Source organism: Manacus candei, unplaced genomic scaffold (assembly GCF_025592945.1).
Source record: "Manacus candei isolate 608988 ecotype Guabito, Panama unplaced genomic scaffold, ASM2559294v1 h1tg000028l, whole genome shotgun sequence".
NCBI lineage: Eukaryota > Metazoa > Chordata > Aves > Passeriformes > Pipridae > Manacus > Manacus candei.
Genome location: NW_026138076.1, coordinates 26,562,232 through 26,577,771, shown reverse-complemented (window position 1 = coordinate 26,577,771; position 15,540 = coordinate 26,562,232). Strand labels below are relative to the sequence as shown.

General features: G+C 37.2%; 1 protein-coding gene across 1 annotated transcript in view; it reads left to right on the top strand.

Annotated features, from left to right (window-relative positions):
* Nucleotides 1–15,540, top strand: part of LOC127472413 (uncharacterized) — a 65,461-nt gene that overhangs the window by 4,249 nt on the left and 45,672 nt on the right. Inside the window, exons 6-9 of the mRNA XM_051790625.1 lie at nt 2,295–2,394; nt 3,718–3,761; nt 4,840–4,917; nt 15,162–15,358. Of these exons, the coding sequence (XP_051646585.1) occupies nt 2,295–2,394; nt 3,718–3,761; nt 4,840–4,917; nt 15,162–15,358 (419 nt within the window). The remainder of the gene's footprint in view (nt 1–2,294; nt 2,395–3,717; nt 3,762–4,839; nt 4,918–15,161; nt 15,359–15,540) is intronic.

Genomic DNA, 15,540 nt, shown 5'->3' with positions numbered 1-15,540 from the left:
CAGAAAAAAAAATTGTAACTTGTAAATAAATTTTAATTTACAACCTTGGAATTTACAACTCTTTAGCCCTACATCATCTGTGAATGCTCAGGTTTTAGTTCAAGCCAAAACAGTTTTAGTTGAATTACGACAGTCACAAAAATGCTTTTTCGTGTGCTGTGTATTCTGTTGCAGCATGGAGTATTTTATGATGTTAACACTAGAGAAGTGCAACTGTGGATTTCAAGTACTGGGACATACTCGGAGTGCTGTAGGAGGTTCCATTAGTGTGTGTCAGGCTTTGCACTGTTGAAGTTCTGGAAACTGGCTTTTCAGGAATCACTGTTTTGAAAGATCTCCCTTGCCTCCTTCATGATATTAAAGGCTTTCCATATATTTCTAAAAGCAAGTGTTCTGGCTACCTCTTTTGTGAACAGTTACACTTTTATTGTCACCATCAACTTCAGATGAATCAATCAGATCTGTCAAAGGGAAAAGACTGAGAAGTGGGACAATGGTCAAGTGCATCTCTTACAGCTGATGATCCCTGTGGTCCTGTTTTTGCTGTTCTGTCTTCCATGTTAGTCATAAATATCATCCCTTCTGTATTTGTGCTTGGTGTTTTTCTAAACTGTGCACAGTCCCCCCTCTTGGTATTAATGTAAAAGCTGGTGTGCTGTCTCTTTTGTCATTATCATTGCACTTTCTAGAATGCATCACTGACAGATAGCAGTGTATGGCTGTGCCTAACGTGTTTTTCCTCTGTAAAATAAGAACCTTTTAACAATTAGTCTTTTTAAATTAATCTTTTATCTTTTCTGTTGTTGCTGGATTTAAAAAAACTGTTACCTCTGTCTCTGCTTCCTTAACAGAACAGCAGACTCTCGCTTTGGTTTTCTAATAAAAGTGGTGTTTTCTTTACAGAGGACTTAATCTCAGTTGTGTTGCAACGTAAAGCTAGCCTCCTAAATTAGTGATTTCCTAAATTACATTTTCCTTTGACACCATCAGCAGTGGATGTTTATTCATAAAGCAAATAATAAGTTTATATATGCCTTTAAAACAGGTCAACATGAGAGTGCATTGGGTGAAATCTGTAATTTCTGTAGATGGTGCACTGTTAATTCTTTAAATTTGATGATGTTTACACTTTGATTCTTGTTTCAAGTGTGCAAACTCCATCAGAAAAACTTCCATTTGCTTATTGGTTCTGAAGTGTTTCTTCTGTCCCTTTTCCTTTGGGCTATTAGAAATTCTGTGAACTATTATATTTTTGACAGTATAAGCCAAATGGCTTTTACTGCTTTTTAAACACAGTTATGCAGTTTGTCTATCAGTGTCCTGTATGTGTGCAGAAACCCCATTTTTCCTTTTTACCTGTTAGTTAACATTGTGCCCAAAGATGTGAATTGTTTTTGTATGCTTTATATTTGCTTGTGGTTCTAGCTAGTATCCTTTGGTTTATGTAGCACATGGGGGGGGGAAGTATGTTTTATGTTTACATCACTTAGAGAACTTTTGTGTCTTCTAACTTATCTCTATCCCTTGACAAAATTTGGGCTAAATCTATAGAAACTGTAGAGAAAAAAAATCTCTTGGCTTTGTTCTTCAAGGCACATGTGGATTGTTTTATTTTTTTAAGCTGCCTATTTCATGAAGAATAGAAAGATCCAGCAGATAGCATGGATTCAGAAGCCAGGACCTGTGCAGTCTGGTCAAGGCTTGCTCACCGAGGTGTATAAACTTGAGTAGTTCACCTGGGTGAATATTTTTAGGCCTGACTAATTTTGAGTGGGACGACTCTTACCTGATCAGTCTCTAAAATCTGTTGCCAGAATTTCTTCAAAAATGATGACAGCACAGTGCTCTTGAAGTCGATTGATATTGCAAGTTCTGGAAGCACTTAGCTAAATTGATCTGAAAGGTTTAAAATTGGAGGGCAAAGTCACCAAGCTTTCTCTGTAAAGAATATTCATCTTTTTACGCTCATCTACAAATGAAATGAGTAACGAATCTCTGAAAAACACTATTTTCTGTAATTGATAACAGAAGTGTCCCTCTGTGCACTTTCTTTAAGACAGTTTTTATAAGCATCAAGACAAGTGTTTCAGTTATGTTATTTGGGTACCTGAATTCGATAGTGTTCTCATGACTGCTCTTTAAAATAGTGTTGTTGTATATATGCAGTGACAAATTAGTTGTTAAAGTTGATTTTATTGACTTCCTAGGGGATTTTTAAGTGATTTTTAACCTGCGTGTGGCAGGAAATGCTTTAAAATGTTGAAGTATTTACTGTTGTGTTTTATCATCTTTAGTGCAAGACCAATCAGCAGGGCTCTAGACCTTGGAGCTGATATTGTTGTGACGGGTAGATGTGTTGACAGTGGGATTGTATTAGGACCACTCATTCATTCTGTAAGTACAAGTTAATTTCCATATGATAATTAATATAGGTGAATCAATATTCAGCAGTCATTGTTAGTCAATTTTTGTTCCTTGTGAAAATGTAGATACTAAATTAAAAGTAATGAGTGTCTGTATTTTTTTCTTAGGTGCATGAAAAGATGCTAGCTTTCACTTCTCCTAAAAATGTAGCAGGCATGTTTTAACTTGTATACTGTAAGGCTGGAAAACATTTCAGTTAAGGAAGTCTTACTGTGTTTCAACAGTATTTCACTCTTTCCCCCTCCTGCTTCTTTAACATTTCGTGTTCAAGATTAAGAAACGAGTATATTTTTCTTTACCACACGGTGTCGATAGTAGAGTTCATTTTGGGTTGGAGGGGGGAGCACATGAGAGTTCTAAAACGCTGGTTTTGTTTTGAGTAGTCAAGTTCAATGCAGCATTTCTCGAGCCCCTTGAAATTCCACAAATTATACCAGTGAGATCTGTAGTTTTTTGAAGTATTTTGAATAGATTTTCATGAATTTTTGTGAATGATCACACATTGAAATATGGAAATTTTCTTTTGGTGCATATTTAAAAAAAAAATGAGGCTATGTGTTAGTGTCTAGTTACAAATGTGCTTTCTAAAACATCATACTCTTCATGCATGTCAAACCTTGCCTAATCTAGAGTTAAATTCTCCTATTTATTATTGCCATTATAACTTGTTATTTTATTCCTAGCTGTTTACATTCTGAAAATAACAATTGTCAGTGTGTATTATCTACTCCAGAGAGACCTCATCTAATTTATTGAAAGATTTTAGGGAGATTTCTGCAAAGGACTAAATAAGAAACTTACTCTATTGCTTGCACTGGGTTGAACTTCGGGACAACATTCTAGTTAAAATTTCTAGTTAAACAGAAAGCATACTTCTGGTTTTTAAGGATGACTAGTAGTACTCCAGGAACTGACAATTTTCAAAAATTGAAAAGAACATAGGGGTTTGTTTCTGTGACACAAGATAAATACTAGATCTTTAAACCTCTGACTTGTGCAGGTTTTGAATAATATGGATGTTGCACTTCCAACTTTTTTTAAGAGGGTATGACTTTTAAGAGTTTGTATTTTCTTGTGTGTATCAGTAAGAGGAAATAAAACAGATGTTTTTGATAATATGCTGTATAGGAACTCAAATCCATGTACAACACCTGCCAATTATTATTTAGATTTCTACAGTTAAGTAAAAATATATCCAGTACATTGTTACTGAAAGCAGTGAATGGGCTATGTGCAGTTTTCTGTACTCTATGAAACTTTCATATATTTAAAATACTTGTATTTTTCTTCTAGTTTGGCTGGAATAGGGATGAATACGACTTGCTAGCTGCAGGAAGGTAAATGATATAAAAAGAAATTGGATAAATTTGTATTTCATATCACAATGTCAAGATACCAACTTTTTCAGCACTTAGTGATGTTTTGTATTATCATTGAATTAATTTAATGTTTTTGTTAGGTTTTGGGTTCTTTTTTAAGACTCAGTATTCTTGCTTGGAATTGAAATTATAGAAACGTCATTCTGGAACCCGCTTAAAATAACAAAAGGAAGAAAGGGTTGAATGATTTTATTTAACGGCTTAACTTCCTGTTCATTTGGTGTCAAGAGATGAAATCTTACAGTACAGACCAGTGATTCCCAGCTTTTTCTGGTGGGCAGTCACTGCTGATAGTTGGGATGGTGGCAGGTCCCTGTATGGTTTTGCAGAAGTTCCATGTTGGTACTCCTACAACAAACCCTAGCTGTAGTCCTAGGGTAAGGAATCTGATGCAGAAAGCACAGGATAAAATTCTGTCATCTAATTTAACGTTCTTCGTCATCTATCTGAGTTGAAGTCCATAAAAAAATAACTACCCAGATAGCCTGAGAATACCAGTGTGCTAGAACCTCCTTGAGAATAATAAATGTGGAGAGAAACTCTGGCTCCACAGAGAGATGAAACTTTTCCCTGTAATTCTGTTGAGTATTTATGTCGCAATCAAAATTTGAAAATAGTAATACATAATCATAATACATTCTCTGCTTCACATTAGAAGTGAGATCTTTTATCTCTTGATTTAAAAATGAGCTTTGCATATTTAGTTACACACAGACTACTTAAGATACTGAATATAGATCAAGACTTCTTGAAATGACCAGGGAAACTTGTTTTTAGGTGTTAGATAATCTTTTAGGTTATTTTTTGCAGGAAAATTCTTCATGTAAAGGTTAGTCCTTTCAACTACTTATATTGCTCTTTCAAAATCCCTTATTATGTTTAATGTGTAGTTTATGATTGCATTAGATGCTTATGGACGGAAAAGTAACATGTTCTGTTATTTAGCTTTATTTCCTTTGTGCCATTATATTTTAAAGCTGGATTTGTGAAACTTGATTTTACAGAATATTTAGTTATTTGAATGCCATTATCCCAGTCTTGCAGGTCATCTCATTGAATGTGGTGCTCAGTGTACAGGTGGAATATTCACTGATTGGCACACAGTACCCGACTGGTAGGTAATCTTGACATCAGTATCCATGTTTGTAGTGGACCAAAGATGAGATTTCCTACTTATATCTGTGCTGTGAGAACTGTTTCTACCTTACTCTTTTGGGGGAGGCAATATGGGCCTCTTGATATTTTACCGCCTCAACTTTTCTACAAGGTCTGTTCTTCCTAGTGCAGTTTTCCTTTTTGGTCAACAGGGGTCTTTCTTTTGTTAACTTCAGCAAATTTTGAAAAAAAAAATTAGCCCTTTGATTATTTTTTTCCTATTTCAGACTATTTCCTTTGTTGTCATCTGCTTTCTGAAAAGATATATTGTTGACTGTCAGGTGTGACTGTAATGAAAAAGACAATATTGATATTTTGGATGCTGTTATATTAGTCTTTAGTTAGGTCGGAGTTGCCTACTGGTCAGTGACAAGTTTTATATAATTTGCTATGGTAGGAATGAATATATGCCATAGTCCTGTCCTGCTGTGTAACCTGATCACCACCATTCAAATGTGTTGAATGGTCAGTTATTACAAAAACTTACGTGTATCTTGTCTTCAGACCTATTGAATTAGACTTTCATGTAGGTGTGTCCTGCCTGCTGATGGAACCTGCTTTTGACCAACCTGTGTTTAAAAGTAGTTGGGAAATACATTTTTGCAAAGGCAAGTAGTTCTGATTCCAGTTTATTCCTGTATTTCTTGGGATGAGAGGGAGGAATCTTGTCCTGTGCTGTATCATGAGAGAGACAGTGCTTCTTTATGTGGTGGAGGACAGGGCTGAAGAGCAGTGGGGAGATGCAGGAGAGAAGGGTGGCTTTAATACAGCGTGTTCCTGTTCCCCAGTTGCCTGTGGTCCAGGTGGATGAAGCAGCAGTGCCCTGCGATGTGAGGAGCCCTAGGGTTGCCAGGCTTTTTCCTTCTTCTTGTAGTGAGTGCTTCTGGTATAGAGTGTGATCCTGAAAGATGTGTTCTGCTGTTCTGAGTTCCTGAACACTGCTGATTTAAAGGTAAAGGCATGTATGGCATTGAAAGAAGCAGAGTAAGACATTTCTTCTCACCTATTAGAAGTATACTAGCCCTGAACAAACTGCACTCGCTTTTCACTTTTGTGTTTTACGGGATATCAAATGAGACAGTTTATAGTAACAAGATGCTCTATTTGATTTGGAAATTTATAACTGCTAATCTTACTCCTGATGTATCTCCCAATGATTTTATGATGATGTCTCATGAAAATTTTTAAAATCTTCTGTGACTCCAGAAGACCTTGCTTTATAAAGAATGAAAGTAAAAAAACCAGAATACTAATTTTCTTATTAAAATGTTTGATAGGTTGTTAAGGATTTTTCTGTGAGGAATATCAGTCTGGTTTAAAAAAAAAAAAAGGAAGTTTGAGTATATTAAGCTGTGAGCTACTGGAGTGTGAGTAGTTAATTTTACAGATGAGTATAATACATGGATATGCTTAGCTAATACTTTTATGTCTGTAAGAATCATAGAACTGTGTCTAAAATCATAGTAGATTTGTGGCTTAGAGCTGACTGGTACTCTATTAATATAGAAGTTTAGCACCTGATACTGCTCTGTTACCTTGTCCCCATCAAGCTGTGTGAATACTTTGGAACCATACCTGATTTTATTTGTGCTAATATAACAGCTAGTTATTTACCTTCAGTTTAAGTCTGGTAAAAATTTAATCATGGTACCTTAAAACTAATGGTTTTGTTTGCAAGTTCAAAGTCATAGACATTTAATTGATGAAATTCTTGAACTAAAACCATGTGACACATCAGTCTATATGATAAACTCCTAAAACTAGGCAAAACCAAAATAACATGTGAGCTTTGTTTTTACGTTTGGAGATGCAGAGTGGAGATCCACTTCACTGACTGAAGTGGACTTGTGATCCAGCACATCCATTTATGATATGGGAGGAAGGAAGGAGGGGAGGAAATTAGTTGTTTGAATAATTTGTTTCCTAATAAATAAGTTCTTACTGTATTTAGGCCCAAATGCATGAAGGGGAAATATTATGTAAGCTTTTGGGCTGCAGAAAAATGGAGTTTCCATTTGATAGTTTAGTAGTAACCTGTCCCCTTAAGTTAAAGAAACTTGGTGACTTTTGGGATTTTTGTTATTTAAGCAATCTGAATCTGTTTTCAATGCATGGACATAATTCATTCATAATAATATACAATAATATGGTAACTCATAGTCTCGGTAATGACTAAAACATGTCATACCTGTTGCCACCAACACTAATTATTTTGGCAGTAAGTCAGCAGAGCTCTGACAGTTTACAGAAATTACTTGACTATGTCTATTAATGATTTCGTCCTCATTTATGAAAAACGACATTTTTAGCAACCTCCTGAAAGTCAATGTGCATAATTTGGATCTCAGTAAATCATAGTGTCTTTGATACATGTTAAATCCAAACCAGCCCAACAAAGTTAGCAAATGGGAGGGGGAAGAAGCCAAATTAAATCTGTGTGTTTGTCGTTAATGTACCTTTCACATACAAATTTCCCACTGCCATAAACATGTTCCTGCAACCAAGACCGTTCACCATTCATGTCTTGCAAGCGTGTCCCAGACCTTTACTAGAGCTTCAGAAAACCTGTCCCATGCACATACTGTTCTCTGGTGACTGAACACTGGAGGGCAGCCTCTCTCCTCCTCAACCCTACTGCAGAGGGTGGGCTTGGGTCATTTCTTTGACTGTCCTTGTTTGGTTTTTTTTCCTCCCCAAGAATAGTAATCCATGTGGCTCTTCTGTCTTTAACTGCTGAAGAGGGCTTAAGTGTACTGCTAAGAAGGACTGACGGGCATGACTTTTTCCTAACTTGTAAACAAAAAATCAAAGAATTTATCATGTTTCAGTCTTAAAAACCTTATCTGTGTGTTGTTTATGCATATGCAAAATAATTAACAAATAAACAAGAGCACTTTAATCTAAATAAAGCCAGGCAAGTTAGAGCTTATATTCTGTGTGTATGCTATCATGTCTTGATGTGTATAGAGGTACTGGATTGGACCCACTTCATTCATACAACATAGTTTTTTAGTCGGTGGGGGTTTTGGTGTTTTCTGCAGGTGTTTTGTTTGTTTATTTTTAATTTTCTTGAAATGTTTGATGCAGATACTTTTGGGAACTCAATTCCACTGCAAAAGGGTGCTTTAAGGAATATTCATGTGTGTATATTGTGGCTGTTTAATGGTTAGCTATTAAAACCTAAGCTGCTATTTCATTTTCTTTGCTGTGTCAGTAAAGTAAGTTTTTAATGTAAAACAAGTGAAGTGCATGTTCCAACTCATGACTCTCCAAGTTACTTTAGTTGATAGAAGCCAAATTTCCTTGATTTCTGTCTATTTCTGTCTAAGGCACTTTCTTTAATTTTGCTGTGTGTATCTCCTCGATGCATTTGACTTAAAGGCAGGAATCTTGAAGCTGTAAGGTTTTATCTAGTTTTCATGAAAACAGGCAGACAGGTAGAGAGGATAGGTGCTGATTACTTTCCCAGTGAGAAGGTGGCTGCTTGACTCGCCTCGTGTGCATTCTCTGATGACAGAGAATGATGAGCAGAGACAGTACAAGAAACCATTAGTTTACAGTCTATAGAAGTCTAACATGCATTCTTAAATGCTGATTTTAAGTGTTATCAAAAAAGGCACTTATTCCTTTCCTGTTATTTGTATAGTAATTTATGTCAGCAGATGGTCAGCAGAAGTGAAAATGCGTCACTGCTCCCTATTTAATGTCTAGCATGTAACTGCAAGCCTGTCAGTCTCACTTCAGTGCCTGGTAAAGTTATGGAGAAGATTATCCTGAGAGGTGTTGAAAAATACCTGAAAGACAATGCTGTCATCAGTCACAGCCAGCATAGCTTCATAAGAGAAAAGTCCCGCTTATCAAACCTGATTTCCTTTTATGACAAGATAACCCACCTAGCTGATCAAGGGAAACCAGTTGATGTAATCTTTTTGGATTTCAGTAAAGCTTTCAATACAGTCTCTCACTGCATCCTTCTGGATAAAATGTCCAGCACAGCTGGATAAACCACCCTCATGTGGTGGGTGAGCAGTTGGCTCACAGGTCAAGCACAGAGGGTAATAGTGAATGGGGGAACATCAGGCTGGTCACCTGTCACTAATGGGATTCCACAGGGCTCCATCTCAGGCCGTGTGCTCTTCAACATCTTCATAAATGACTTGGATGCAGGACAAAACTGGGAGGCCCTGCAGAGAGACCTCAACAAATGAGAGGACTAGGCAGTCAGCAACTGTATGAAGTTCAGCAAGGGAAAGTATCAGATTCTACACCTGGGACAGGTCAACCCTGATTGTATGGACAGACTGGGGAATGAGATGCTGGAAAGCAGTGCCGTGGAAAGGGACTTTGGGATCCTGGTTGATGGCAGGTTCAACATGAGTCAGCTGTGCCCTGGCAGCCAGGAGGGCCAACCGTGTCCGGGGGGGCATCAGGCAAAGCATCGCCAGCCGGTTGAGGGAGGGGATTGTCCTGTTCTGCTCTGCACTGGTGCAGCCTCACCTTGAGGTCTGTGTGCAGTTTTGGTCACTGCAATATAAGAAGGATATTAAGCTGTTAGAGAGCATCCAGAGGAGAGTAATGAAGATGCTTGTGGGTCCCTTCCAACTCAACATATTCTGTGATTCTGTGATCCCAATGGGGAATTCATACAATGTGTCAAAATGAACTGTATTGCCAAAACGATATTGATAATGCACAGCTCTGTTTCATTTATCCCCAGACATTGCTGTCTCTCACTATTATTTAGTGCCAATGGGTGATTAGTACATTGTTTTGTTTTGTTTTGAAATGCAGGAGAGAATAAACTAATGCTGATCAGTAGAGTAATCATTTTGAGGAGATGATAAACACTGACATTTTGTCCTAAGCCAAGAGTGTACAATGATTGAGACTGCATAATCTTCTGGCCTGGAATGACCAAAAGGGTAAGTCAATAGCTGTGGTCTCTTAAGGGCTGGATCCAGATTTTTTAATTTGGGACTAGAACAAAATCCAGCATGCGAGTCCCAGTCAGCAATGTGGAATGCTTTTTTTTCTCTGTACCACCACGTATTCCAGACAGCTGAAAACACAGGCAGCTGGTCTGATTAGGCTGAAATTGTCTGGCCATTAAGTATTTAAATACAATACAATACATTGTATTTAAATACAATACATAGTCTGAAATGCCCTAGTCAGCATAGATAAGTGATGCAATCAGTAAGTTTTGCCTAAAGCAGAATTGCATGCTAGGAAACATTTTGGTACCTACGTGTAAATAGATGCTTATACCTTTACCCATAAGCTTGTGCTGATCTTGCCTGACACTTTACCAGTTTTGAACTTCTTGTCAAAACACTGCTGGAAGTGGTTGGAGCTTCTCCTTTTTGCCTAATAGCATTGTGGTTAAAATGCATACCCAGGCAGTTGAGAAGCTTGGCTTAGAGCTCTCTTCAGCATGACATTCATTGAGTCACGTCCCAGGAAACTGCATCAGTTGTAAAGCTAGAAGTTCATACCACAGCTTACTTGGATTCTGGTTCGCTCCCATGTCACATACATTGCTGTGGCTTTTCTGTTTTCTTGCAGTAACTTCCCTTGCAAGTAAATGTATTACACCAACAGTCCCCATCTTCTGTTGCCATTAATCTCAGTCTAGCAGTAGTGGCTAGTATGACATACTTGAAGGATTTGACACTTTATGACCTGTCTCAAACAAGGTCTTTCCCCAAAGTACTGATCATGGATTTTCCTTCTGTTGTAACGCAAATGGTGTAAGATGCATGGCAAAATAAGAAGGAAGGCTGTCTTCATGGCTCCACAGAGTTGAATAGTGAATTGTCCCGGAGTAGAGAGAGGGGGGATCTCTTCTTAGGCAATTCAGGTTATCACCTCATACATGCCCATACACTGTAACGTTTCTGAGAGCCAAAACTGAAAAAACCCTAGCATTTTACATGGAAGAAAATCAAAGTCATTGGCAGGCAGAGAACTGACAGGAGACTCAGTTTCAGAGTCTTGATTGCTGTAAGAATAGGACAGCAGCTGTAGGTGGTTGATGAGATTTCTGTGGTAGTAAAACCGGTTTTGTGACTTAGGTACCCCTGTGCTGTAGTCAGTGAGAACCTGCTTTGACTGTTAGTGCTCATCTAGCCCCAGTTTGAAGGGGTTTTCTGAGGTTTAATCTTAGCTTCATTTCATTCAGTGCTGTAGTTGACTAATGTGTGTAATTTATTTAATTGATAAATATCAAACATGCAACCTGAAATGGACCTTTTGGATTAAAGAATGATAGTTTTCACAAACTGATGTATAGTACTTCTCTATTTTAACTCTGTGTTGAAAGAACTGCTCAAAATATTCTAAAAGTACTACTTGATATTTATCTCTAGTATTACATTTTATTAATTACACAATCACATAATTTAATTAGAATTCATTTTAGTAGTTCCCTTTCAGAATTGTTTACACTGCTTGATCTTGCCTTGTCCTGCATAGGAATTTTGCCATTAAACTGATACAATTCTTTTATTATTGAAAGGTGCCACTTAGACACTGTACTGCTTTGGATGCCATGACTGTAATTGATGCTGAAGTTCATAGTTCTGTGATTTAACTCCCCTGCTACACTACAAAATTAAAGCTTGGCTGTGGGTTATGGGCAGCCTAAAGTTGGCATGTTCCCTTCAGAGCAGATGTCATATGGTGTGTAGTCATTCAGCAAAACCTACTAGTGAAACAGGCAAAGAGTTACTGCTTTCACTGGAAGTGCTGGTCAAGTGATGGTGTGATCGTGTGATGGTGTGGTATGTGCTAGAATACCTGGTTCAGGCAGCTACTGCTGCTGGAGAGCTCTTAATGCCAGGTTTAAGTAGATATCACTTGACTGAATCGTGCCATAGGAGTGACAGACCAGTTTCTTTCTATGCTGAAAATTAATTTTAAGTAATGTCTTTTAGCAATGCACAAAATACATTTTTCTCTTAAGCATACATATGTTAATGTGGATTATTACTGTCATCTGCTACGAGATAGTACTGGATATATGTATTTTTCCAGTCATCCAGTTAAAATACAGATAGAATCCAGGGACTTCTTGCTCAAGTCATTGCATCTCTGTGTTGTGAATTCTTAAAAATTTCAGACCTGACATGACTTAGGAGAACACGCATCTTCTGCAACTAACAGCATTCAGGAAAGTTCACTGGGTAGTGTTGTACCCCAAGGAGGAAACATCCCTCATGTTTATCTTTGACAAAGGCAAAAAGTCTTCCCTGATACTTTCATTGTGAAATAGAGTAACAATGAAAGAGATGACCAAATAAGTCACTGATTGTAGTGTTTTTTTCACTGACCTTTCTGGGTCATAAATTTCAGAATGGTTTAAATATAGCTAAAAATTCTAATCATGCTAGGACATGCTAGTATCCTGTGTCATCATGCCTCTCCTAGGAAGACTTTAAGACTTTTATTTTTCCCCTTTGGTTTGGGTTTGGTGTTTGGTTTTTTGTTTGTTTGTGGGGTTTTTTTTGTTTTGGTTTGGATTTTTTGAGGGTGGTATTTGTTTTTGTCTGGGGGCTTTTTTGTGTGTTAAAATGTCTTCTCCAGACAATTTTCTTACAAGCTTTGTATCAACACTTTGCTGCAAGTCCTAAGAATTGAGTGTCTGTTTTCATATAGCAAATAAATCTCAAAGTCAGAGGCTATTTAAAAGCTGTTTGAGAAAGTACCTGTATGAGCTCCTTCCAGCTACTGTGGCAGTATAAAAAACTCCACCATAAAGATCCTGTCTTTTGTGGTCCTAAGATAACAAGAAAATCTGAGTCTGTCCTTTTACATACTGAGAGACCTGAATAATAGTGTTGTTTATACTGATACTGTTTATCTGCTGTCATCCGTGTTTGGTCTTCTTTTAATGGCTTAAGTACTTGCCAGATTTTAACCATTTCAGGGGGTGAAATTTCTCCCTTTGCCTCACTACAGCATATTTGGGTTTTGTTTTTTAACGGCTTGGATCTTTTGAGAGTGGAGCTTGGGCAAAATGAAGTTCAATCACTGTCAGTAGAGTCAGTGGTTCAGAGTAGGAAGTTGAGTGTCTACAGTCTAGTTCTTCCTTCCAAACAAAGATCACTCAGGAATAAGTGCAGGAATGTATCGTAAGAGTTCCATGTGCTGATGACTGAGATCAAAGTGGGCTGCAACAGGGATGCTGGTTGTCAGTGCAGTGAGATTGCACTGGGTGATCTGTCTTGAGGGAAGGGATATGTTTTGGATAGGTGATTCGAATAAGCTGCTTGGAGCCTAACTCACAAGGTGCTGTTGACTTAGGACAGATAGATGGTAGGGTCAAAACACACAAGGATGGCACCAAGAGGGTAAAAACATCTTAATTCTAGCCTTGTTCAGTCACTGATCCTGCTTTGTTACCCCGGACAAATCGTGATGTTTCCTGTATGTGTCTCCTTACTTACAAAATTGGGATAATTACGTACGTTAGTCTATTACCCTACATTAATGTTCAAGATCAAGAATTGAGAGATTTTTGGGGTGTTGGTTTTTTTCTGTGTTACACTTTAAAATGTGGTATGTTATACTTGTTGCCACCATCTTTTCTCCCTCCTCTTCCCCTAGAAAAACCCCACTAGAATAACTTGTATAAAAAATTGTTGATTCCTTTCAATTCTTTGCGTTCACCAGGGTGGGCTTTTTTTTTGTTTCCCTACATCTGTTTGGTGGTTTAACTAGTTTCAAAGACCAGTCAATTGAAGTATAATCTTTACTGATTTGATGTGAGCTTTTCTAGGTGTTTACTAGCTACCATACTTTTAAAGTTTTGTATGCTATAAGCATTAAAGTTGCTGATCTCTGGTAACAGATCTTGTATCTTAATCCTTTTTTTAAATAATGGGGTTATGTTTGAATATTCCCAATGATAAGGAATCTGCTCAAACTCCCATGAACTTTTACAAATGTCCCTTAAGAGTTCACTGGTTTCTTTGCTTACTTTCTTCCAAACTTTGTGGATTTATGTTAAACAAACTACGTTCATGTAACCTTTGCTGATAACGAATTTGGTTGTATGTTCAGCACATTGTTACCACCAGCAAATAATTAAATTCAGGGATAGACTGATTTTAAGTTTGTGTGAGAGACCTGAGGGTCACTGACTTCAATGAGTGTGGTGAACTTCACCACCTTTCATTATTAGGACCTTTTTAGAACAGTTTAACTCTGGCAAGGGTCTATATCTCCTTCTCTTTTTGTGTTCATTTTGTGTTTCTGGGACACATGAACAAATTTCAGACTTCCTGTGAGAGGGTTAGCCAGGTAGCCTTTTTAGAAGAATCTTAGCACTTATTTTAAATCTCAGGTACTTCTGAAAAGTTTTAAGTCCTTAATTTTGCTCACATTCTTCTGTAAATAAAATAAAAACCTTTTACCTAGAAAAGCAGATGTCTGCATCTCATCCATATAATCCCGAAAATTCTGCCCTGCTGCTGTAATGACCAGCATGTGCCTCTTATTATGAGTTACTCAATTAATTTTGTATAATAACGCTTGTGAGAATGTGAGGGGGAAGAATATTTTAATTTATGAACATATCTATAACTTTACTGCTTTTGTTTTTGCTATGCCTATGATTAAAACTTTTCTGTGTATCATTGATGTGAAATTGTCCTTGATATGTGTGATTATTCCTGTTTTCTACCCCTTCATCTCTGAGGCTTCCAGTACAGTTTGTTCTTCCTGCTTTTACTGCCTTTTTACAAATCCAGAGTGCAGGATGTATTTACATGTCTTCCCTTTCATGCTATGTGTGCTGCAGTAACCAAACAGGGCTAGAATTAGCAATCATTGTTTTTTCTTCTGAATTTACGTCTTTAATTATAGTCCTCTAATTCTTTCAGCTTCTTTTTACTCAAACCATTTCTGTTAGTGTCCTTCTCCATTTCCCTCCTCAATTCCATGTTTGCTGTTGGTATCTGCTTTTATGTCTGCATTTCTTTGCCAGACAATAAACTGCATCTTCTTAATATTTTAGTTGAGCAGTTTGTCCAGTGCTTTTTCTTAGGTATGTTTCTGTAGAAACAACCAGATCTGTTAATTCTTGATAGGTTTTCTTTAATTGGTCATTACTATAAAATTCTGGTGTGGTGTTAATAATTTTTCTTTTCACTTTTCCTTTGTATTTATAGGGTTATTTTCTTAATGTTTTTCATGTTCTAGGCACAACATAGGCTTTCCCGTTGTAGAATGTTCCTCTGAAGGAGACTTTATTCTTTCCAAACCACCAGACACAGGGGGACTAATCTCTTTTGGCACTGTAGCTGAACAGTTGGTATATGAATTGGGAAATCCTCAGCGCTATCTTTTACCAGATGTTACATGTGACTTTTCCCAAGTTTCGATCACTGAAATTCCAGGTTAGTCCTCTCACGTGTAAAGAGATCTGTCAATGAATTGTGTTATTGAACTAAAGCAGCTACTTTAATTTCCACGTTGTCTCAGCATATTTTTTTTTTTTTTTTTGTTAAATCAGTTCCTTAGAGTGTGATACTGTATTAAACTGATTTTTTTCAAGGACTTCTTATAGAAATTCCTTTAG